General features: G+C 46.3%; 1 protein-coding gene across 7 annotated transcripts in view; it reads right to left on the reverse strand.

Moving 5' to 3' along the window:
• The window catches only part of caska (calcium/calmodulin-dependent serine protein kinase a), an 83,997-nt gene that overhangs the window by 36,388 nt on the left and 22,907 nt on the right, over nt 1–24,702 (reverse strand). For all 7 annotated transcript variants that reach the window (XM_079277558.1, XM_079277556.1, XM_079277554.1 and 4 more), the window contains exons 2-5: nt 14,016–14,128; nt 8,744–8,849; nt 6,867–6,944; nt 6,702–6,774 (exon numbers count right to left, since the gene is read on the reverse strand). In XM_079277558.1, the coding sequence (XP_079133684.1) occupies nt 6,702–6,774; nt 6,867–6,944; nt 8,744–8,849; nt 14,016–14,128 (370 nt within the window). The remainder of the gene's footprint in view (nt 1–6,701; nt 6,775–6,866; nt 6,945–8,743; nt 8,850–14,015; nt 14,129–24,702) is intronic.

Genomic DNA, 24,702 nt, shown 5'->3' on the forward strand with positions numbered 1-24,702 from the left:
CCGAGGGGCCTGGGCTCTGCAGACTGAAGCAGACCCCCCCCCCCCCCACACACACACACACACACACACACACACACACCAGAGGAAAAACACACAGCAGGCATAAAAGAAACGGAGCCGGGAGAATTCACAGGGAGAATGTATAATAAGGAGCCGCGTGCTGAGCCAGTCTGAGCCTTTGCTGCTGGTAATATACTGTAGCTGGAGGGACACCATCCGAGAAAAAGTCTCATCTTCCTGCCAGGAGGAGGTGGACACAAACTCAGGCTTAAAAAATAATAAAATAAAAAGAGTACCGACATCTTCTTTCGCATATTGACGCATTTACATCAACGTAGCAAACGACACTGTGTGATAAATTGGTCATTGTGTCTTTAATAATATTAATAGTTTTATAAATAAATCAGAAATGTTAATTGTTGTGTAATAGATAACCCTGTTGAAAATGTTTGCATAATCTGACTGTAGCACGAGTATCTGCAGAGCTTTCAGTTCCATCGACTCAGAGCTTCTTTTTTTATTTTTAGATTTCACTCCGACTGTGAACCTGCAGAAGACGTGGGTACAAAACAAGGATTCAGAAAAGTGAGGGAGACCTTTCCTGTCCGTACCCAGTGGCAACAACACCATTGTTTTAAAACACTTTCATAAAACCTTTAATTGTTTCCATGAAACGGTTTACTGGCCTTCACATGCTTCACATTTGTTATGCACTTATAAAAATAAAATAAAAGTCGTGTTGCTTCGGTCTATAGGCAGGAAGGGCGGGTCTAATTCTTGCATTGATTTGTTGTTGTGAGAAAAGCAGGAGTCTCCCCAGAGATGGCATTAGTTCCAGTGGCTGTGCATTGTTGTGAAAGAGGCAGGCACACGATGGCTGATTATTGTTTGTGTGTGTTCAGGCAAAACGCTCTCAGACACGAGAGATCATCGCCACCGGCACTCCCGGGAGGTGGGAGGCTGTTAACGGCACTTTTAAAAGTCACCGGTCTGTCAATGAGAAGTTCTTCAGACAGCGAGCAGGATCCCGTCTTCGTGTTGTCATGTGGACTTTTATTTTCTGACACGCTCCTCATGAGAGAGTGCAGAAGGGTTTCCCGTTTCGAAACTGTCACGTAAAAGTGAAAATAAGCTCAGTTTAACACTCTTATCTCAGGATGCCGTGTACATAACGAGACCCCGCTTCTCTGTTCTCACATTTCATTTGCGTCAAGCTGTTGCACCAAGTGCAAGCTTAAACATAGCTTAGCGTGAACGTAGTGTGGGCGTTTAAAAACACGCAAACAGCTGTTAGGCTGCATTCACACCTGGCGGCAACCTCTTGGTCTGAAAAATGAAGCCAATACTGAAGTGCCTTAAACTTGAATTCTGTCTAATGTCTGTGAGGGGGCCACTCCTCTGGTTGTATAGACGTCTGTGAGAAGATGACTCTACTTCTCTCTTGATTTATTCCCTCAGTAAACATTGTAAACATGAGTTTATGTCTCAATCTCTAGTTTCAAGTCTTCTTCAGTACAGCATGATGTTCATTTAGTACATTATGGTCCATTTAGAGTCACACAGACCATAAAGCAGGGGATGCTTGAGGGCGGGGCTACCTATGTTTTGTCCAACTGCGTGCATGCACTGCATATAGAATCATTCATATCACAGGACAGAAATCACATAAACACGTGTTGAAAAGAGATGTCTGGAATTGGAAATCTGCAATGGCAAAAAGCACAATAAGAGAATGGAGACGACAAGCTGCGTCCGTCTCTTTGTCTCTTCGACAGTTAGACAACAACAGCTACAATTACAACAGAAACTGCCATGAATGTGACGAGCACCGTGGGACACAAAGGTGTCATTGTGCCATCAAACCCGAACATCGGAGACACATTTCAAACCAGCAGATTGTGTATAAATGGATGCAGATATTTCTGCATGAGCGTGCGACGGCATGTGTGTGTGTGTGTGTGTGACTGTGAAACCTCAATGTCATAATTTCATGGTCGACACCTTAAGGCCCATTGAATGCCATTAAATAAGCTATTAGCTCTTCCATGCAGCCACACATCATCACACAAACAGCACTAACAAGGCAGCTAATAGTCCTCCGTGTGTCTCACAAAGAGGGCCGAGTGGACCAGAGGCCCGTTTCATCTGGCAAAAACAGCTGACATTCAAGTATTCAGAGGGGACACGAGTCTTTTCTCCTTCTATTTCACTTCTACCTATTCATATGTAGAATGTGGCATTTGTTGTACAGAGGGACCGACAGGTGAGCACACGGACACAATCATTCAGTCCGGTCTGTTTTCCAGATGTGCGGCTCAAACTCAGGCTTCAGCAGAAAAGACAAGAGGCGATTCACTCCGCTTGTCACAAAGTACCTGCAGTGAATGAGATCTGACGGTGTGGGTGTATTAACACGTGCTGACCATGAATGATCGGCTGAAGACGAGACAGTTTTAAGCTCCTCAATTCGGAATTTCTGAGCTTATTTATGATTGAAGGATTGCCTCAACACGGCGGCGAACAAACACACAAACTGGGACGGAAACGTGGCCCGTGCGATCACGTGACAATCACAAACAGTTCACTGATAAAAGCACAACTTGCATGTCTTGGGATTATACAGAGACGGCTAGTTCGTTTTAAGATGCTTTAGAAACAGGAGGTCTTAGATCTGTATCTGGGTAGAAATCAAATTGTTTCCAGAGTATTCAACCTTTGTTTATTGATGATGCATGTAATAACTTGACTCCTTTCTTTACAGGGCTTGTAAAAAGGCAATAAAGAAGTTCATGAATGAGATTTGAGTTTACAGATGATGACAGGAAAGCGAGTACAAACAAAGCGTTCAGAGTGCAGTCGTTCCACAAGACTCAAGGCCGGCTGTTAAGTGAGTCATGAAAACTAAGCGAGGGAGAGTTTTGGTCAAACTGAGACAAGATGTATTGCTGTGAACTAATCAGAATAACATAGCGTGACTCATTTATTGAGTATTAGTGATAGCTTCGATCATATGGCACTGGACCGGCGCTGCAATGTGCCATTCCATGTGAGGAACAATGAGCAGGAGGCCACCGCGGGAAAGGTGAAGTGAGGGAGAACAACACGCTGCTCGTACTCAGAGTTGTTTTTATCCGTCGCGGCGATGATGACTCAGGCGTTCATCAGCTCAGTAAACTGCAACATGGCAAAGCATGGGTGCACTCACACCGTAACCACAGCAAACAGAGAAGTAGGCTCCATCGTGACTTGCAGAAAGACCACAGGAAGGCATTAACGATGGTGCGAGGTTTCAGTGTTTTCCTACAGCGACATATTATAGACAGCCAAACTATGAAATTCACAGAAGTAAAGCCTGCTGTTTCTTGTGACAGCAGCTCCTTTCACCTTAGTATACCTGGAGAAAAAATAAATACCATTGACGCATGTTAAGGTGTGGCTCTGCAGCAGCGTGGCTCTCTATTCATTTATGTTTCCATCAAAGGTTCTGCCGTGTTTACGGATTCCTCGGGTTGCTCTACACAACATCAGGATCCGTGTGTTTCGCAGATCAAACATCCAGCACGGCTTCAACTTCTAAAGACGGTGTGCTATAGCACAAACCCTGGATGTGTGAGGAGGAGAAGGAAAGTTCACCGGCGCTCAAACTTCAGCATTGAAAACACTGAGCCGGTTAAAGTCATTCTAGCAGCCCGCGCTGCATTTGCGTGAACGCCGTCTGCGGCAACGAGAGGGCCGAACGCAAGCGCACAGAAACAGACACACAAACAGAGCGGCGCTGGAGGTCTGCGGTGACGTGGGGAGGAAGAGAAATACAGAGACATCAGGATTCATGACCAGGATTTAAATGGACTCAGTGTCTTTCACGCATGGGACGATGTGGCACACTCCAGCTGATCCATGTTCAACGCGGACGGCCTTGTTGCCTCCGCCATGGAGGTTATGCTTTCTGTTCGCTTTGTCTGTTTAATCAGCAGGATTACGGGAAAAACAACCGGCCCGATTTTCACGAAACCTGGCGGAGGGGAGTCACGTGGGCTCAGGAAGAACACGTTCAATTTTGGAGGGAACCCGAATCCCGGGGGTCGATACACACATTCTATTCAGACGGCCTCGGCGGAAGTCTGCGCTCTTCGAGTGCCCTTCTAGTTGTTAATGCACTGCATGTGTGTGTGTGTGTGTGTGTACAATTTTCGGTTCGGGTCAGATCTTTTTACATCAGCTTCCGGACAAATAAAGCAAATATCAGCATTTGGAATGCTGAATCAGCACTCCAACAATAAAGATTCAAAGAACAATACTTGGAATGCTGAATCAGCACTTTGAAATGCGTAAACTAATGCATCTTCTGTCAGGTGTAATGCACCTGAAACCCACCGGTAATGATGGTTTACGACTTCATTCTCAGAGTCAAATGTACGCATTCTTGCTGAGAAATGAGAGATATGTGGGGTGGACGTGTGGCTGAAATGCTTCCTACATCTCTGGGGAAGTCTGGAGAGTAAGGTTTTAGGGCCTTCTCTCTCACTTATGAGGACTTTCAGATGAATCCAGATGTGGAGAAGATACTGAGATGTTAGTCAGACTTGGTTCCAGGGGAAATTGATTTATATTTTTCCTTTTAAGACTCTGTACTCATTATGTGGCAATTTACTATCTCGCTTCTATGGATTCCTTTCTTAGTCTCTTCTGTTTGTCAATGTTCCCGATTCATTCTTCCCTCTCCCTGTGTGTGTCAAAGAGAGACGCCTCTGCCTTATGGATTTGCATTAGGAATCAAGGTTTTAGTTAAAAAGATGCACCGGCTACAATTCTCTGACGCGCTGATTCTTCCAAAGAGCAATATTACAGCAATACACAAATAATGTTCCTTCGTGGAAAATTGAAATTCAATTATATGCTCATAATTAAACAGAGATGTGTATCACAGCATATTTTGGACTTGAAAGTGTTACAAATGACAAACTTTGTGTCTTCTTCATGTGACGTAGAAACCATCATGCTGTGTTGAAATGTGACCGGCAAACAATGGGATACATGAGACCGGTGGCTGAGTGGTGGATGCATGTCTAGCTTAGATTTGTGTAAAGGTGCTGCGATGATTTTGAATTCTGTGACTGTAGGTGTAAACATGTGCATCGCCTCCCGTCCTGCTGAACCTACCGGCTGGCTATCGCTCACACACAGACAATGAGACTACGCCAGTGATTCAGCAGACTGAAGACACGGAGATAGGACCGCGTAGGTTACGATGACTAATACCTGAGCACGATGCCGAGGGCACACAGTAACCCACGGGCTGGGCGCTGACTGCGATCATAGAAAACGCGTAATGAGTCTCTTGGAAAAGGCAATAAAACACACATGAAATGAAGTGTTGAGCTCTGTGAATATCACATAAAAACAGTTAAACTCACAACTGGGGAGGCTGCCGAGGGAATCGTGTTTTCGCGCTGCTTGTTTGTGAATGCTCAGAGTGTGACGGAGGAGACAAGAGACGGCGCTTTGAACGCAAAGCCTTATTTTATCATTATTCTTCTTCTCCTGGAACCAGGCCGGCTCTTCTCACTGTGAAGAGTCGGTTACGACCGGCTGACACGATAGCTACCTGCAGCCCACAGCACACGCGAGAATACAAACGCGACTGATGCACCATTAACCTCTTCACGCGGATGCAGGCGTGTGGGGAGGAGCCAACTACTAGGAATTGAATGCTTTCTGGATAATACACAGAGCACAGAAAGAGGAAGGAACAATATCTGTTTTTGGATGCAATAACTTGGAGTACTAAACTCAGAGGTTCACTTCTTGAGGTTTTGGGAGGCAGTTCTACATGTGACAACGGGCGCCACCTACAGGAGAACAACGCTGCTGCAGCAGCAGATCAGACCTGCAGGTGCATACACAATGATGTTGCCACCTACAAGCAGAGAAAGTAATGGCCGCTGCCATTTTAACATCTCAACCGTGTTACGAATCCAGTTCATCTTTTGTTTGCATCCAGCTGCTGTTTTCTTTTTCTTTCTGAGGTTTTAATTGGTATCAAAACCGTCAATTAAAAACCACAGAATGTGTTTTTCAGATTCTACCATCCGTTATCCAAACATAACAATATGAAAACTAAATTAAAAATAATAATGTTGTACAAACCTCCAGTAGACTGCAATTAAAATACAATTCAGCTGTGGCTGTCAAGCCTAAAGTGTTTTTAAGATTACGTAAATTATATTCATTTATTTATTATCTGACTCGTTTTTTCCTCAAACACATTTAGGACGATGTGCACCACAAACCAAACCCTCCAAAATCATACAATTGGATCCACACCTGCATTAGTTTTAGTTAGCTGTGCCTAATAAACTGGCAGTGTGTCTGTGGTGATAGTACCACATTCCTGCAGCACTTAAAGGAACACTTCACCCCAAAAAAGACGAATTGGATAACACATGACTCAACCCATGTTAACCACAGTGAACGGAAAATCTAAAAGTGGAGTGAATCCTTGATGAATTAAAGTACACGAGGTACAGAGTTAAAAACGGCGAGATGACATCAAAGCATCCAGTCAGAAACTTTCACACTTGATAATCGTGTGTGTGATGAACCGTCGTTCCTCATTTGTCAACATCGGCTGCTACTGTGCGCCTCTCATGCAGCAGCAGGTACGGTGGCAGTAAAGTTAGAAAACGAAGCGTCAGAAATACCTTGACGTCTCGGTGGATGACGTTGTTGTCGTGGCAGTAGCGTAGCGCCTCGAGGATCTGTCTCATGTAGTGACTGGAGGAAAGACGTCGTACAGTTATTGTATTGACGGCAGCACGAGAGAGCATCTCCAAAGGACTGAAAATCAAAATGCGTGAATCCCCCACCTGGCCACTGCTTCGCTGTAGACAAAGCCAGCATCTGCCCTCTTTACGATCTCAAAGCACAGGTCTGCTCCATCCATGCTGAGAAAGACAGAGAGAGAGAGAGAGAGAGAGGATCAGCGTGAAGGCCAAGTCAGGACTATGGGTACAGGGGACGACTTCAGATTTGCATACTTTCAAACAAACTAAAGAGGGCAATTTTAACTTTTTATGAACAGAATTACTTTCTTTTCTTTTGTAACAGACAGCTGGAGAGGCCCATAAAGGATGCCGGGTGTTTTGAAAGATGTCCACTAGAGGGAGCTTATTTTGTTACAGGTGAATTTCAAATCAATTATTTTTTGTATTCTGTAAATTTTTAAACGAACAAATGGTTAGGTGGTGCTCTCTGAACCAAAACCCACGTGTTATCAGATGCTATATTTATTGATTTGAAAGTATGGACAGAAAAGATATAATACAGCAACATCTGTGCACACTCCTCTTATCTGTTAGTAACTCTTTAAGTGTGCGCGTGTCAAAGCAACTTCAGGTTTGAAATTGTTGGACGATCACGTCCTGATTGTGAGAGGAGAACATCTGCACACGCTGCATGCAGCTCCGAGCCTTCAGGAGGAGAAGCTGCTGCTGTGACGGTGAGGTTTAATGCTTTTGCTTTGGTAAAATCCCTCCAGAGTCATTTAAGGCTTAAACGACGGCGGCTTTCTCGGCCCAGTTAGAACCGGCCTGTAGCCGGAGGTGACGGCGCGTCTCGATGGGCTGGAAAAAGTGTCGCGCCTCACACTCAATGAGCTGCTCGGGATTCAAGCTGTGGCCATTAGGTCCTGTGCAAAGTACCTCGGTCCTATCCAGCCGTCTCTTTACTTACACAACACACACACACACACACACACACGAGTGAATGACGCACACATTTCTTATGACCCAGTCATTTAGCTCTTGCCGATCCTGTTGCTCATAATTGCTCTGTTCTCATTCTGCCCCAATTACTGCCCCCATCTCTTTATTGTCACTAAGCCTCTGCACCAATTAAACGGCGCCGTTCTGTAGGACTTGGCAGGGGGCACGTCCGTACTTCCGCCACGCTCACATTTTATTGCTGCTCGACTAGTCGGGAGGGAGGCCTGGAAGACGGGGAGACGGATGACGCTCTCTGGGTTTATCTCCCGTGTTGACTCAGTTATCTGTTCTCTCAGAGGGAGGCACCGCTCAAACAACGCCGCCGAACTGCCTGCACTCCCACGTGTCTCTACAGTGTGTACCGAGCACGAGCTCGTGCACAGATGAGCTCCGACACCGTGAAGGAGCTCACTTGCACTTTCCTTGAGAGTGTTCTCGCCTGCACCGAGCCGTGTGCCGAAACCCGAGCGCGCTTGCCTGTTCAGCGATTACAGAATTAAACGACACAGGAATTAGTTCTGGAAGAGGAGGAGAGATGGAGATACAGAGCGGGCCTGCGAGGAGCTCGGGAGAGGCAGCAGCTCTGAGAAAGGCTGGAGGTATAAGAGCAAGTGTGAAATCTTAATCTCATCTCTTCCCCTTCATATATATGGTACTGCACCCCCCCTCCCCCTCCTTACCCAACCCCCATCCTCAGCTAACAAGCTTTCTCATATCAGTGCTGATTATATAAAAGCACCGCAGGGTTTCTCTCTGTCCTGCTGTTGCTGTCCACGCCGTCATCCTTTCCTCCGTCTCCTTCCTCTCTCTCTCCTCTTTCCTAACACCACCTTCCTCTTCACACTCTCCTGTAAGGTGTCACCCACTGTGACATCCACCCCGCTATCTCAATCTCTTTTTCCTTTACCCACACGGGTGTCGGCGTGAGGGTCTTTTGATGCCACTTGTGTGTTCAATCATGCTGTGAGTGGGATCCTTACTACTCGAAAACCATGTAGAGCATCCCGTCTGAGCTGTACGTCTCCAGCAGCTCCACGATGTGGGGGTGCTTCAGCATGTGGCAGATGCTGGCCTCCCTCTTCAGATCTGAAAACACAGAGCGAGAGCGAGAGCGAGAGAGCGAGAGAGAGAGAGAGGTATGAGCATATGTGGCACCAAGACCAGCATGCATTCATATGATGTGTACTGAACATTTCATTAGTCTCTTTCATTCTTCAACTGAGGACTTTTGAATTGTGAAAGATGAGAAAATATGCGTGTCATGTATGTCGGAGAATTATCCCCACAAGACCATACTTTTATGTTAATTTTTGCTGAACCTGAAACACATTTATTGTAGTATGTATTGTGTCATATACTGAGCCAACAAAGTTTAAATAGCACCAGCAGTGAAAGGAAGAGTACGAGCACCAAGAAGTGTTCATGTGGCCGGAACAGAATGAGTCGGAGTCTTCAGAGCTGGGAGTAGGTCTGGCATCTCTTTGGCACCTTGTCAGATTTTACCGTTTTACTGCCGACATGGCTGAGATGATCAACGCGCTCCGTCTGTTCAGACTCTACACTTGAGGTCACTGGGGAGAGATGACCGACACAGACAGCAAAGCTCCCGTTCCCATGAGACCAATATGAAGCTTTTTCTTTTAAGTCATTCAAACAGAGAACTAGAAACCATTCGATAAAACCAAAGTGTTGACAAGACTGACGGCACGGAGGCCAGAAAAATCATTGCACTTACACTAAATCTATATTGTATGTAAACTGCATCTCACACACACGCTTTCTTCTTAGGAAACCATTCTGCTCTTCCTTTCTGCTTCCTCCTCCTTCATCATCACCATTTCCACCGGCCGTCTCCCCCAAAATAAGGATTCAACAGCCTCCTGCAGACGGTCACAACAGTCCTACAATAAACAAAATCATAACCGATACTACTGCCTGAGACAGGCGAGGGAAAGTATTCAAGACCTCTCAAATAATTCACATCCAAAACATTTTAATACTTTCCAAGGAAACTCGACTCAATGCTTTTCAAGGCCTGCAGATACCGTGACTGACAGAAGCAAACCAACACGGAGAAAGGCAGCACTAACTAATGTGCACGCCCACCTCCATAGCACTGCAACAGATGGAGGATGTGGAGCACAAATCTGACCGGTTTTACACCAGGGATTTGCCGTCACTATGAACATCTAAACATAGCCTGTCCCATCCATCTCGCTTTCATCCTCCCAATCCTTTGATCCATCCATTCATACTTTCCCCAAAGCAGCTCCTTGCTCCTTCACCTCCTGGCAGCTGTTGATCACAGACCTTCAGCCAGAGAAGTAAACATCACATCCAGAAGCTTTCTGCCAGAGCTCACTCTCATCTCATTTAAGGGAAAACTCACCAACGGGCGCTCTTAAGTGTATTAACCTTTATGATCCGTCTCTCCGGAAATAGCCAGGCTGTGCCAAAATATACACACTCGGTATACACGGGGCATATGGAAGCTGCGTATTCCACACTCCCAGTGAGGTATTCCCTCGGCTGCTGCTGCAGCTGGAGGTGATTTATGGACAGAAACACTGAAAAGATGGGACTGAGATGTGATAGTGTAACACACACACACACGTGGACTATAATGAACACTGTATTGTTCTTCGATGTATGCAGTGACATTTAATTAAGCTCCCAGTCGAAGCCATGAGCCTCCGCGCTAACATTAAGCTAATCCTCCCGAGGACAGGCACGAGGCGTGGGCTAGCTCTAACACGATGCTCATGCTGCTAAGGCCGGATAAGTAGCTACCTTAAGGGCACAGCAGCGGGCCACAGTCATCTAGTGAGCTCACTGTTGACGCCCCGGAGATGATGACCAAAGATCCTTTATCGAACGGGAGGCAAGCCAACTTTATTGAGCTCGGAAGAAAAATATATGAAATAAGTCAACAGCTCTGTAAGAGGAGGAATCCATCAGTGTCCATGGCGACAGAAGACTCCTGTATACCGAGCATACATGTTTATTTATTCCATCGTTCATTATAGACAGAGCTCTCCTGTGAGTGTGTTCATGCAGAGCAACTCGACGACAGACGGACAGACGTCATCTCTACAGTGATCCATGTTCCTGCTGCTGGGAGTCAAAGCCAGCAGTGGAAGGAGGCCCTGCTACCACAGCAACACCACACAGGGCTGTGTGTGTGTGTGTGTGTGTGTGTGATGCTCCTGTATGTACGAGACCCGACAGGGCTTTAGCAGACGAGATGTCACAACAGTAATAGAAACGGTGAAAACACACACAGGGCTGTAGCTTGTACTTTACGACCGGAGGAAGACGGGGATGGAGCGATGAAGGACGAGGGGGATTTGAGAGGAAGTAGAAACACAGAAGAAGAGGAGCGCGAGTGAAGGAATCAGGGAGGCGGGAGAATGAAAGAGGCGGAGGGACGAGAGTAGGTGATGGCACATGATGAATTTTGCTCATTCTCTGGCTGGCTTTTCTGTCTCATCCCCTAAGAGGGCTGACCTATTCGTCAGACAGACCTCCGGACAGGGTGACGAGAAACAAGCTGGTGCTGTGTGTGTGTGTGTGTGTGTGTGTGTGTGTGTGTGTGTCAGGCCTCTGCTGGCAAATCCACTGCCAAGACACGAACTATTTGACCCACTTCCCCCTGGTCTGAGCTCAGTGCCGGGTGTCTGCGTTCATGTGTGTGTGTGTGTGTGTCTGCTTGATTACTGCAGTGCAGTGTTACAGCTGCCCGATCAAGTGAAACTGTTCTAACGGCAACAAGGAGGAGGGGAAAGTAAAAACAAATCAACTATGAGAACAGCCGCCTGGGGGGGGACCTGCAGGGTTTGATGGATTCCTGAGAGCTGCAGAGGAGGGACTGTGATTGGATATAAATGACTAGTATGGTCAGCACCCACACACACACACACACACACACACACACGTAGACATGTATGCTGGCAACGAAGACAAATGTTACGGGTGCACAGTTACAATGACAAACATTCATTTAGGCGTTTGTAGCCTTCTGTCAAACCCGCTTTTCAGCACTACTTTTTATGAGAGCAGAGACGGCAAAATACCGTTTTTAAGGAGGGAACATTTAAACAAGATTTCTTGCTCTCCCTTACTGGCAGAAGGCCGCTGTATACGACAGAGAATGAGTCAAGCCAACGGGACAGCAGACAGCTCAGCGCGGGGAGGCTACAATGAAGATGGATGTCCAGCAATTAACCCGTTCTCACAAAGACACCAGCATGTGTGGACCTGGCCGGCAATTTGGGGGATTATAGATGGTGAACGTTGTGATGAAGAGGCGGAGGCGTTTACAATAATGTAGTTTCCTCAGACATCCAAGGTTCACCGTGCTTTACTTTAAAGTATTTCACATATTGATTCAGAGATTAGTCATGCCCCATGTCTGGGTGGAAAGTGACGTTTCAAGCAATTGTTTCTGCTCATACACAACATACAGAAGCTGCAATTTTCTGTGGCCATGACTTTATAATTCTCCCTTTGACGGCGTGAGGACTGGTGGTTTGTGAGGGATCAGAGCGTGAATGGCTGAACACTTTATGTCCGCCTTGTGGAAGCTTAAGTAAGCCGAGCAGACGCCCCGGCATGCTGGATTATGCTCTCTGCATCAGCGAGAGCGCACGAGAGACGGTAAAGAAGGCTACTGCGCAATGTGGCAGCTAAAGCTCCTCTAAGAAACATTAATTACCTTGAACTCATGCAGCATGTGTGCATCGCTAGATCAACACAATCACCGCGGCACGCTCTCCACACGGGTGCAGCCTGGTCACAGTGCTGATGCACAGTCTGGTATGGAGCTTGATGGAAAGTAATCTGAATACACACTGGCTCTGTGAGGCTGAATGAACGAATGTGATGAACAATTATCTATAGATGTGCTGGTACCAGATGTTTAGTAGTCTATTCCAATACCAGGGATTATTAAACACATGACAAAAGTACACGTACAAGTACTGATAATTAGTAGAATATAACATTTGATGAGATTATTAAACATTTTGTAGCCGTTTTCGTTCAATAAAAGGGAAACTCCTTGAAGTATAAGTAAATAGAAACCGCAGGTCAGAAAGGTGACCGGCGCTCGTAGAGATTACGAGGTTCTCTTCTTCGTCTCTCTCTCTTGCTTTGTGTGTAGTTGATGTCATTTCGTTACCGTAACGCCTCCGTCTATTGTTCTATTTAACAAGCAAAACAAATCCCTCCACACGGCACAGTGAGAGGTTAGGGTTAGGTTAAACTGCTCAGTGTTTTCCATTCATTGCTTTCTAAAAATACCTGCCGGATACACGGGCAGCAGTAAACCTGCGTCACAAATGACCCGCGGCGTTCTTCGTTCTCTAATGAAGAACTGCAATCCTACAAATCTCTATTCAGACTTCTCCGTTCCTCTAATAGTTCATGTGTTATCGCCTCCCACCCGAAAAAAATCCAGATATCTTTAATTCAATCTCTCCCTCCCTCCCTCTCTCCGCTGCCTTCAGCCAGTGGCAGATATCTGATGAGGCTTCTGACTCGTCTGGACGATGCTCGGCGGCCTCGCTCTGGATTAGCAACAACACCTGTTTAATTAACGAAACTCTGGAAAATGCAACGAAAACATGAAGTTGAGCAGTTAAGTCTGTTTTTCTTAAGTTAGACTTTTAATGACCTTGATAGTCTGTGAACATTTGAATACTTACTGCATGCATAATGCTCAGCATAGTCTGAATAATTAGTAATGAAGTTCTAATAATTATGAGTAAGAGTTAAAATATGTCCTCTAACATATGTTGTCATCATAACATATGTTACATCCTACAAACTCCATCTGTTTCAGCATCATAGCATTTGATTTGTAAAGTGTACACATACATACATATATATATATATATATATATATATATATATTGCTGTTTAATCACTGAACAGTGGAGGGACGGTACACTTCTTTCCTCTCAAGGTGCCCTCGGCATGGCTTCATAATGAGCCGCTTCAATGAAAACAGCCCAAAGACCACAGAAGAAGACTTTTCATTGAACTGGGAAACTCCCCGGTGAGTGTGGCTGTGAGCAGCCGAGTGAATGAGAAGTAGGCCGGTGTGGACTTGCACTCGTAAACAAGGACAAGCACCCGACCTCTCCGTTGCATTAACTTTTAGTGTGTAAAAAGCAATTATCTGCAGTAATATTTACGAGTACAGAGACGCATAACGTACAGAGTTACAGTGAGAGGTTTGCGATCCCTTACCCTCCGTGCTGAGTCCAGGACTGGAGGTGAACTGGGCCACGTCCACGATTTTGACAGCGAACTGCTGCCCGGTCTCTCTGTTGATGCATCTCCGCACCACGCTGAAGGGACCCCTTCACAACACACAGAGGGAAATGAAACATTTAACATGTGGCTCGTCAGACGGGTTCCTGCCAAGCCCTACGGTGAGCCTGCAACAACTGGAAGAAGCTGGAAGAAGAAAACAACACACGTGATCTCCTTCACAGGCAACGCGGTGGACTTTGGATACGGAGCAATGTTTCTGATCATCTGGTGACTGTTAGAGCTTCACCGCTGGAGGCAGCTGAGGATCGGAATGTTCTGTGCCGTTTGAGCCATTATTAATATGAAGATTATAGCAGCTTTAAGTGAGAAAGAAGGCTCAAGCAAATCAGTATTACAACGGGTGAACCTCGATGCTCCCGCATCATCTGTTACTATCGCTCTACTGTCTGCTCTCACACAGCAGCTCAAAATGCCCCAAAATCACATAAAACAAAACAATCGAATTGATGTTTAAAGCGTTGAACAAATGCTTAAATGACTCATTTTGCGAGTTTTGAATAGTGTTTGACAACGATATGATTGTATCACTGTGATATTAAACCAAAAAGCCAATAAAATGATTTAACGGGCTTGAGCTGACCTGTGCGCATACCGTTAAATAATGCGTGTCATGTGTTGGGAAGATGAGGTTTAGCAGCAGGGAGGGGGGAGCCGGATAAATGAAGCAATAGATATTGTGCAAACACTCAGGCAAAACCTGCTGGCAGCAGCAAACACATAATCCAATACATCTATTTTCTATACCTGCTTATGCCTGAAACCTATCCCAGCATGCACTGGGTGGAAAGCAAGGGAAAGTCCCTCGGCAGGTCAGCGGGGCACGAGCTGCAATGTGACGGATTAATGTGTAGGAAAGCACACTTTAGCTGCCTGCTTAGCTGTCATCAAGTTATTTGTGGACGCTGATGACGAGGTTTAATGATGTGGATTATTAGGCCATGCCATAATCATAAAGTATGTGTGTGTGTCTTTAATACAGGGCGTAGCTGATAATAAATACAGATCAGATATCTGAGTTAGGGGATAAATATTGAATTGCAAAAAGCAAGGCCGTTGTTTACCATTTCAAAGAGGATGAAACCAGGTTAGAAAACGGTTATGTACCGTGTTTCTTTCCACGTGCCAACTCTGTGCTTCAGTGTGAAACTGTGGAGGCCGTGAGAGCGATTAACACGGTATCGTGAAACCATTGTTTTTTCTCATTTCACAAAGAAAAACCCAACGTTCCAGCCAGATATTCAAGGCCACGCATTGATACTCCATGTTACAGACGAACGTGGTGAAATGATGACACCGAGACAGTTCTGCTGTCTGTTACCTTGGTGACACCGTTTCTAACTGCAGCTCACATGAATCAAGATGACCCAGATGAACGTATGGCCGGAGGAAGGCAACTGTGGACTGTTGATGATGTGTGCATGTAGATACATTAAGTCTCTCCGTTTGTCTCTGAGCTATAACTCCAAAAAAAAGACCTGAGCATCTCCTGTAACACTCCAATAAATGCTCTTTTGTGTTCCAACTCATCACCACTTCATTAATGACGACCTGAGCCTTTGTTAAGAGTAGAGAGCGCCGCGAAGGCAGAGTGGAGAGAGGCTTCAGAGTAGAGTAGAGTACAGTACAGTAGAGTACTGGCCTGATCGGGCAACTGGCTGATTGTAAGTACTGGCAACTTCTTACATCCGGCAACCCTTACTGTTTGACTGTGTCTAACAGCGAGAGCTCTATCTGATTGACCAGAGTTAACAGCACAGTGCGTATCAGACTGAACACAATACAACGTGAGATAAAGAAACTATATTGTGCAGCGATACATCTTTGACTGTGACCTCCACTCATGTATTCTATCTAATTATGATTATCTGTATTTATTTATCTGTATTTCTTTTTAGGAGCAGGGATGGGATTTGAGATTGTTGAATATAATTAGGTAATAAAATAAAGATGACCCAGATAACACTGTTATTGGTGTGGTTTCTCAGGGCCTGTGAAGTGCAGGGGATGAAGATGCTTCATCTCTTTCATACTTCCCTGCCCACTGGGTGAACTGGGAAACTCAACAATTAGCTGGGTTCACCAGCGGAGCAGCCTTTAACTAGCGGAGAGAGACAGCAACCACCACCACACACACACACACACACAGCAATTCACACTCAGCCAAACCTCAGTGGTGATGTGAAGGCACCCGTTTCACAGCCACACAAAACATCACCCCCGGCTGCAGCAGACGGCGTAACACCGTCTGGCCTGGGTTTGAACACAAGCAGTGCTGCTCAAGTGTGTGTGTGTGTGTGTGTGTGTGTGTGTGCATGAGGAGTGTGAGGCAGTCTTTGTGCAATGAATGGTTGAACAGATGGTGATCAAGCTAAAGCTGCTTAGCGTCAGAAGGGTGAGGTAGGACGGCACCGTGCCCAAGCGTGCAAGAGACACACACACACACACACACACACACACACACACGCACGCGGTATAAACATAGATCAAACTCAGACGGAAATAAACAATATGGGAAGTGTTGCTGAGCAAAAATCGAGACCAAAGGGATGGTGTAATGGTTCTGTGCTGTATGCATGCATGCACACACACACACACACACACACACAAAAACGCCACTGAGTCACCAGTTTAGTGAGCAGGAAGATTCCACTGTGTCCCCGGGTCACCATCCCATGATAGGCATTCGTTTACAGGCTGCTCCTGAGTGCATTTAACCAAGACGCACCGAGCGAGACGGTAAATTCCACATTAACTCGTCGAATCCATCTGTTTGCAGGGCTCCACAGTGTAGGGTTGTCAGGTTGCAACCACTTTGTGACTCTTTGTGACTTCTTGGCCTTACGTCGCCATCAGTGGCAACCACGTTATAACATGTAGAAATAGGGAGAGCAAACAAAAAAGGGGCAAAGTATCCCGGTATCTTTAAGCTGGACGCAAGATTATACTGTAAAAAACATACACATGACATGTATGTCACATGATATTCTTAAAGCCATTGTTACTCATTAAAGGCACTATTTGTTGACGTGCAGTGTGCAGATTATAGCTCTGGGAGCGACTGGAAAGAAAAGAAAGAGTGACAAACACGGCAGCTTTGCTCCAGCTTCCTCTGAAGCCTCTTGGACTGTGAAGAGCCGGGCTCCGTGGGGAAATCTACCATTCCAACGGAAAGATAACACCAGCTTGCAAACAACGAATTTGTCAATTTTGGGAAGTCAGCACTCAGAGCTAAATGAAGAGTATATTTGAAATTAAACTCAAACTCCAGCAGGGACACGGTTTCAGCCCAAACTTTTGTTGGAGCAGGTACGTTGGGTCAAAGAGCTCTCGTTAGTAATGCAGTGGAGTTCTCCCGCTGCTGCGTTATCTTCCTCCACGTTACCGTCTAGTCACTTCACCTCTGCACCCCCCCCCTCCCCCCCTCGCAGCGCAGGAAATGTCAGGCCTCGCTCGAGGCTGCACTCCACACAGCGATGAGCTAGAGGCCCTGCAGGAGCTGGACAAACAGAGCAGAGGCGGGCGAGATGGGAAGAAATACTGAGTCTTGAATAAATGGCTTTAAATAAAGACAAAGGTAACAGTAAGAAGATAAAACAGTTGGTTAAAACAGGCATGACAGAAGTGGACCATAGGCAGCACATTTACACTCACAAATTACGAAAACGCAGTTGAAACGCCTCCCGTGTCAACTTCTAGTTCTTTACCGTACATGTTGCAGGTTCAGCTGACCTGCTGGGCACTAAGAGTCTACGTCATGCCAACTTAGCAATACATTTAATTGAATTGATTGGAAGTTATAGAGCTGCAAAATTGCATGTTTAGCAACAATTTTGAAAATTCTGGGTTTTGGTCGACTAAAATACATCCCATCCCAGTGTGTGTGTGTGTGTGTGTGTGTGTGTGTGTGTGGGGGGGGGGGGGGGGGGGGTTTGATGGGAGGGGTGAAGCAGCTTTGAACCGCAGACAGCTCAAGTGGCGGAACTGGGCGCGTTGGATGAAATCGACTGTACGTGGAGGAGCCATTCTGGGTTTGAATGGGGCTCAGCTGCACACAGCGTCAGCCATTATGGCTCTGAATAGAAGTCAGCTGCACATGGGCTGTTCTGATGATTCCTGCACTTCAGCCACCCTCACTAAAATCACAGGAAGCGGGTGAGAGAGAGGGAGAGAGGGAGGCGGATGGGAGACAAAAAGGAAGAGGCGACACATGGACAGGAAGGGAAAGCAGCGGCGAGCAAACACGCCTCCACAACTTATCCAAACCCAGATTTCACTCCGGTGTTTCAGAGTTGGGCGGATTTATTAACTACATTATGCGATACTTAGCGGTGAATTATGGAGGCGGGGGGTTGATCAAGGTTACTCCAAATTCTGTTAATTTGCTCATTATGTCACGATGTTGACTCAAACCCGGGATTTTTTGACTTATTATTCCATTATCGTCTCGTAATTACACAAAATGGGTTTCTCAAGGTCTCGACGTGTTGCTGAGCTTATAATTTATCGCCTGTGCCGAGCTGTTCATCAAATAAAAGTGCTGATCGGTGGTGTGTTCTCCACTTTAAGACGTTTCTCTCCAATCCAAAACAATCTTTACATTTTAAACTTTACATTTATAGGACGTCATCGCACTGATGTGTGTTCTAATAAGTTATTTGATGCTATAAAAAGGTGGAGATGGAACTTTCCAAAACCATGTTTGTATGTTTCAAACATAATCTGTTTACACAGACTATCAATACCTAACTACAACTATATCCAACTCTATTCCAGATGTTTTGACTGGTGTGGAGACGCGTTGTCCATTTAAACGTAGACTTTGCTCATTGGTAACGATATAGTGCAGATGAGGGGGTTAACAAATGAAATGCTCATCAGTATGTATCGTTAGAAGTCTTTCAGAATCTCCAGAAACCCAGGTTCATCTTACAAAGATGAAATCACAGCCTGCGTATCCATTATTAAGGTTTAATATAATATGTATTTAATATTGAATGAAAGAAACTAAACCTGACAAGCCTGTGGAGTAGTAAAAAAGAGGGCAGTCACGAATCAGCTCTGCCGCTGGCTCTATAATGAATTCATTGTGATCCGACTACTTCTTCTCTTAACGGTAAAAAAGGCTTTTTTTGACTCATTTCTGATCGCCTCTCCTCCTCCGCTGATCTTTCCTTTACTTCTGTCACTGAGAGGACAAAGGAGTGGAGCGGTAGCGCAGAGCTTTAGGACACATCGCCGGTTTATCGGGGGTTCACCTGGTGTGTACGGCTGCATGTAGATGGCGTTGAATGCGCGTTAATTAAACTAAAGGCCGTGTTAACAAGACGCAACTCGAGTGGTCTCCCATGTTAAAAAGAGTCACCATGTGTGACCCCAAGTCTTCACAGCTCACACCACGACGGACCCTGTGAGGGAGCGGGCTCGGATGAGGGAAGTGTACGAGCTGCATTCCATGTCTGTCTGTAACCGGCGGGGGATTTACGACCGCATCGAAAAGACAGGCTGCCCTGTGTCGCATTCCCGTCTATCGGCATCTGTGCGTGTGTGTCGCTGCAGTAAAAAGGTGATTTGCGGGCCGCACTCCTTCCCAACTCGGCGGTGCATCAGTCCGTAAATGTCACCGGCTTTTTACGACGCGCGCGGGTCCGCGCGGCATCACTCACGCTCGGAGCGGCTCACGCGTGTGTCGGTCGGGTCGTTGGAAACAACAGGGGGAAGAAGAAGCTGCACTAAAAGGTTCCACTGAAGGCTGCTTTACTCGACTGCGTCTCCAGCCGCTGATGCCGACCACACTCGCCTTCTCTCAGCAAGGCGATTGTGCAAACAACGTCACTGCACTAAATGCAGGTTATTATGTGTGAGCGATAGGCAATATGACCACGTGATTGACATAATATTATGTTTGTTTGTAAGCTGACTAACGGATCCGCTGGTGTTTGACAGGCGGAGCCGAGGCCGGTCTCGTGGAGGACGTCACACCTCGGTGGAGGAGGGAGGAGCTTGTTCTTTGACACGATACCTGACCGAAGGAAGCGTTCTGGGAACCGTGAACATCCATTGTAAAAGTAAGTCAAGAGAAATAATGTACATAAAGACAGTGACGGATGAAAGGAGAACAGAGGGTTACCAAAATATCAGTAGAGGTTGCATGAATATCACATTGCATGTCGGAGTAGACGAGTAGATGAAGCTCAAACGTGTAAAAGGTTGACTGGCGGACTAAATGATCTCATCCTCATTAAGCCCGAGTGGGCAGCTTTGAGGCTTGGGTTGACAGGTTTGAGACATCTTTCATTGGCTCAGCTGCGTTCGGTTTTTATCTTTCTTCAATCGCTCCTGTGGAGACGCACACATCGATTCAGTACAGCTTCAATCAATCAGCTGATGTAGTACCTCTTTACTCTCAGTTAACTGTCAAATTACGGCAAAAGTGACAAAAACATACAAACTGGTGTGCGCCCCACGCAGAATGCAGCTCGGAACTTTAGGGACGCCGAAGCAGAGAAAACGGCCTCTGGTGGAGGGAAAATTCACGAGTCTGCAGTTTATGAAGTGAACAAATGACAGACCGAGCAAACACAGAGATACCTTTCCCCGAGAGAAACAGATGCACTAAAGCAAAGACGGTGGAGAAAGTTAGAGAAGACAAACGGACACAATACATCTGAGCAATGATGTAATAAGCTGTTCGGGGGGAGGCTGTCATGAATATATCCCTCTATTGTTTGAAGAATATTCGTATGCTATAAGGGTTGAAGAAAGGCTCACGTGTGTTCAGATCCTCCCTGTTCACTCTGTAGAGCAAACTACAGCTGGACTCTGAGCATTACAACACTGCACAAGGATTTCAGATCATAACTTAGCCAAAGTCATTCCTCTAATGTGATCATCAGCAGAACCGAAATAAAGTCATGACCCCGTATCGCCATAATTGCTTAAGCTCTTTTTTTTTTTTTAAGTGAGAGAGCGAGAGCGAGCGAGAGAGAGAGAGCGGTGCTTTAGTTCAGTAGTTAAAGCGCTTTACTGTCAGTGATAAGCTCTCTTCTAGCAATATTCCCCGTTGTCCTTTCAACATATCACCTGATCTGTGTTACTTCCTGGGCTGCTGATTGGCTGGTGTGTGACTGAAGGTGGGAAGCCAGTGAGGGTTGATTGGTGCACCTTTATGGGTGAGAGTGAGAACTCAGAGGGCATCACCTGCCCTAAGCACACATATGTACACGGCAACTATAGGGGGCTGCTATTTGCATCCCGCTGTGACTACTTTGTACTTTATTTCATGCACGACAGAATAACATGGAGACAGTGGAGCACAATTGATGGTGGTGATCTTTTAAAGTTGGATGTGATGCAGACTTCTGCTAGGCAACACAGCCGAGTGAGACAAGATGCCTAATGAATCTCAATGTGTTCCTGCGCACACACACACACACACACACACACTAGCACCACCTCTGCTTCAGATCATAGCAGGGTCTCCTCGTGTGAGGATGGAAGCGCAGCGAGTGCAGCCCTTAAGAGACGTGTTTGTATGTGCCGTTCGCTGCCGATGGAGACTTTAAGGGGATCCTGCAGTGCCGCGAATTCAATCAAACGTCTGACATTTCCCAACATGATCCGCCCGTCCAGAGGCTCCACCTCCACAGAGGAAACATGGGAAACCAGGGCCAAGAACAACTGGCACAGTGAGTAAAACACTGGTTAGAACAAAAGACCAAAGACCGACAATTAAATGTTTTCACGTGCAACACCAGGAAATCAATTGCACCTACACATCCACACCTCCCTCCCATCAATGGTCTACCCTTCCTCCCCCTGTCTCTGGATCCATGGCGTCATCTCCCCCCCCCCTCTCTCAGGCAGAGAGGTTACATAAGGAGGCAGAGCTAGGCAGCTTATTTACGCTCTCATGGGGATCAGGCAGAAAGCACGGACACGCCAGCACCTGCACTGCTCACTGACAGTCCACACACACACACACACACACTGCAGCAGAGCTGACAGGCTTTCCCAAAACAAACGTCTCCAACAGAAGCTGGTCAGAGCGTAAGATGTACTCTGATGCAGTACGCGTGCGGCGTGGCAGCAGTAAGCCGCCGGGCCAAGAAGAGGCCAAGACGTGTACGTATACAGACGAAGGTATATGATCAAAGAAAGGTTTAATATTTCAAACCCATATGAACGTTAAGTTAATGCTGTTCATGGTGTACAGCTATACATATTCTCTATATGTTGCAATGGTGTTTTCAGTGATGAGATCAGTCACAGTATTCACAGTTTAAGGAAGATTTGTTGGATGAAACGAAACACTCCTGAAGCGCATCGGTGAATGACGAGGCCGGGTTACGCCACATGACCGACCGTGAGCAGGCAGAGGGGAGACCATGGCATCCAATCTCACCCGTGTGAGGAAAAATAGATGGAAAATATGAAATACAATATCAGAGGAACAAAAATAGACACTTCTCTCCCTCTACTCGGTTCTTTATCCACTTAAAAAAAAAAAAGACCATTCAACGATTCCTTTTCAACTCTCAGTTACGCACTAACCCAGCCTTTCCACCCCCGTTACCTCAGTGGTGCTTTTATTTCTCTGCAGTACGATCTAGAAGCATCCGCTGCTGGTATGATTGATGTATCAGATGTTCTTCAATCCCTTGTGAAACAAAGAGGCCACGTGCGAGCCAAAGCAGGAGAGTAAATATAAGCAGCACCATAAAAAGCACCAAACAAAAACAGACAAAAGAAACCTGGAGCTATTATTCCAATGACAACAGGTCCATTCAAAGAGCTATATTTGTTTTCTTCTGCGTGAGTACAGTTGGCGGGATGCAGCACTGGCTCTGGGGACTACACTGTAAATTAGCATATTGCTCGAGCAGCTTTTAAACCAATGATGTCATTGTCATCCCCGGATGCCAATCAAAAAGCTGACTTCATGCTCGTTAGTTCCCGTTAACCGCTATGTGATTAGACCTTTTTGTGTTAGAACTTTCAAAGGGAGCCGCGGCCCCTCGGTGGGTTGAGATGGAGGAGTTTATGAAACCTCTGGGCTCTGATGTGTTAATGTGGGATCACAAAGAACGGCAGATAAAACGAATGAAAAGAGGAGGAGGAGGAGAAAACGAGTATTAGGATTCTGTCTGAGTCGCCACTCAGAACACGGGAGCTTCTGAGAGAGCAGAGAGGTACTGCTGCTCTGCTTCTATCCTCAGGAGTTTTGAAGACGGCGGTTCGGTCCAGTTGTCTCCACCCCCCCCCCCAATCTAGTCAAGACATTATCTGCCGAGCACAGACATTTAGAGAACACAGGCTTACGGTTTCCTCTCATCCGCTCACCAAGCCGCTTTACACACACACACACACACACACACACACACACACAATGGAGGTTTGTAATTTCCCCTTAACTGCTGATAACTAGAGTTAAAATTACCCAGAGAAACAAAGAAAAAGACAGAGAGCAGAACAGAAAGAACAGCTGACGGAAGAGGGAAAAGTCCACATCAAACGCCACCCCACCACCCACACATGTAGCCCTTAAAGCACCCTGACGGAGACAAATGGAACAAAATAAGCGCTATACTGACGCTCCTCGCTTTGAAACAAAGGCCTAATGCGGTCCGGTCTGGCCCCGACTGCCGCCCACTGGGGCTGTGCTGGCCTGTGGAAGGAGGCCAAGGCAGCAACAACAAAAGGAAGAAACAAGGACCACGTACTGAGGGCTAAGTGAGGGGGCATGCTCGCACATGAACAGGCTCCATTTACACTCGCCGGTTCAGGAGGCTCGTACCACGTACACCGAGCCAAATATATACACGTCTCTGTTGGCCAGAGGGCAAATCTGTGTGTACGGTCTTTGTTCTCTCGAGCTACGTGTGGAACAAGCTCGGCCCTCGTTCAGTGCGGAGGGAGGCGGCGACGCACCTTTAAGTGTTCGGGAACCGACAAATACTCCAGAAGAACGTCTGCACTGGAGAGATTACGTTTTTGAGTTTAGCTCGCGTTAGCTAACATCTATCCATCATCCACACGGATCAATGCTCTCTCACCCACACGGATCGTTCAGAGGTTGAACTGATCGGGGATCAGATGTCTTTGACCGGGTCTGTAGAAATGACTGCCGTTGCTTTGATAAACCAGAGAACAAACGGCTGGTTTCAGTGTCGCTTTAGCCGCCGTTATGACGAGGACAGAGGAGACAGAGCGGCTATTGAACAAGTATATCAACCTGAAATATAAAACGGTCGGAGTAAAGTTATATTTGCGTCTTGGAGAGAGGCGGATGCATTTACAACCTTTTCAACATCTGGCTAGAATTCGTCTTTGAAATGTGAACAGTTGGCTGTCCGTCCGTCTTAGATGCTTCTTAGATGTATTCACACTTAACTTCCAAGAGATCAGATAGCTACCCGATCTGCCCAGGATGTGCACATGCAAACATTACCTGCTCCCTGACCCAGAGAAGAAGGAGCATGGAGGACAGAGAAAAGAGGGCGAGCGGTGGTTGAGAATGATTAAATGCGACAGGAAGTCCCACTGCGCTCAGATTCCTCTCGACTCTCCCTTTCAGCCTCCCGCTGCACCCCTCTGCTCCACC

Source organism: Melanostigma gelatinosum (assembly GCF_949748355.1).
Source record: "Melanostigma gelatinosum genome assembly, chromosome: 10".
In the NCBI taxonomy this organism is placed as follows: domain Eukaryota; kingdom Metazoa; phylum Chordata; class Actinopteri; order Perciformes; family Zoarcidae; genus Melanostigma; species Melanostigma gelatinosum.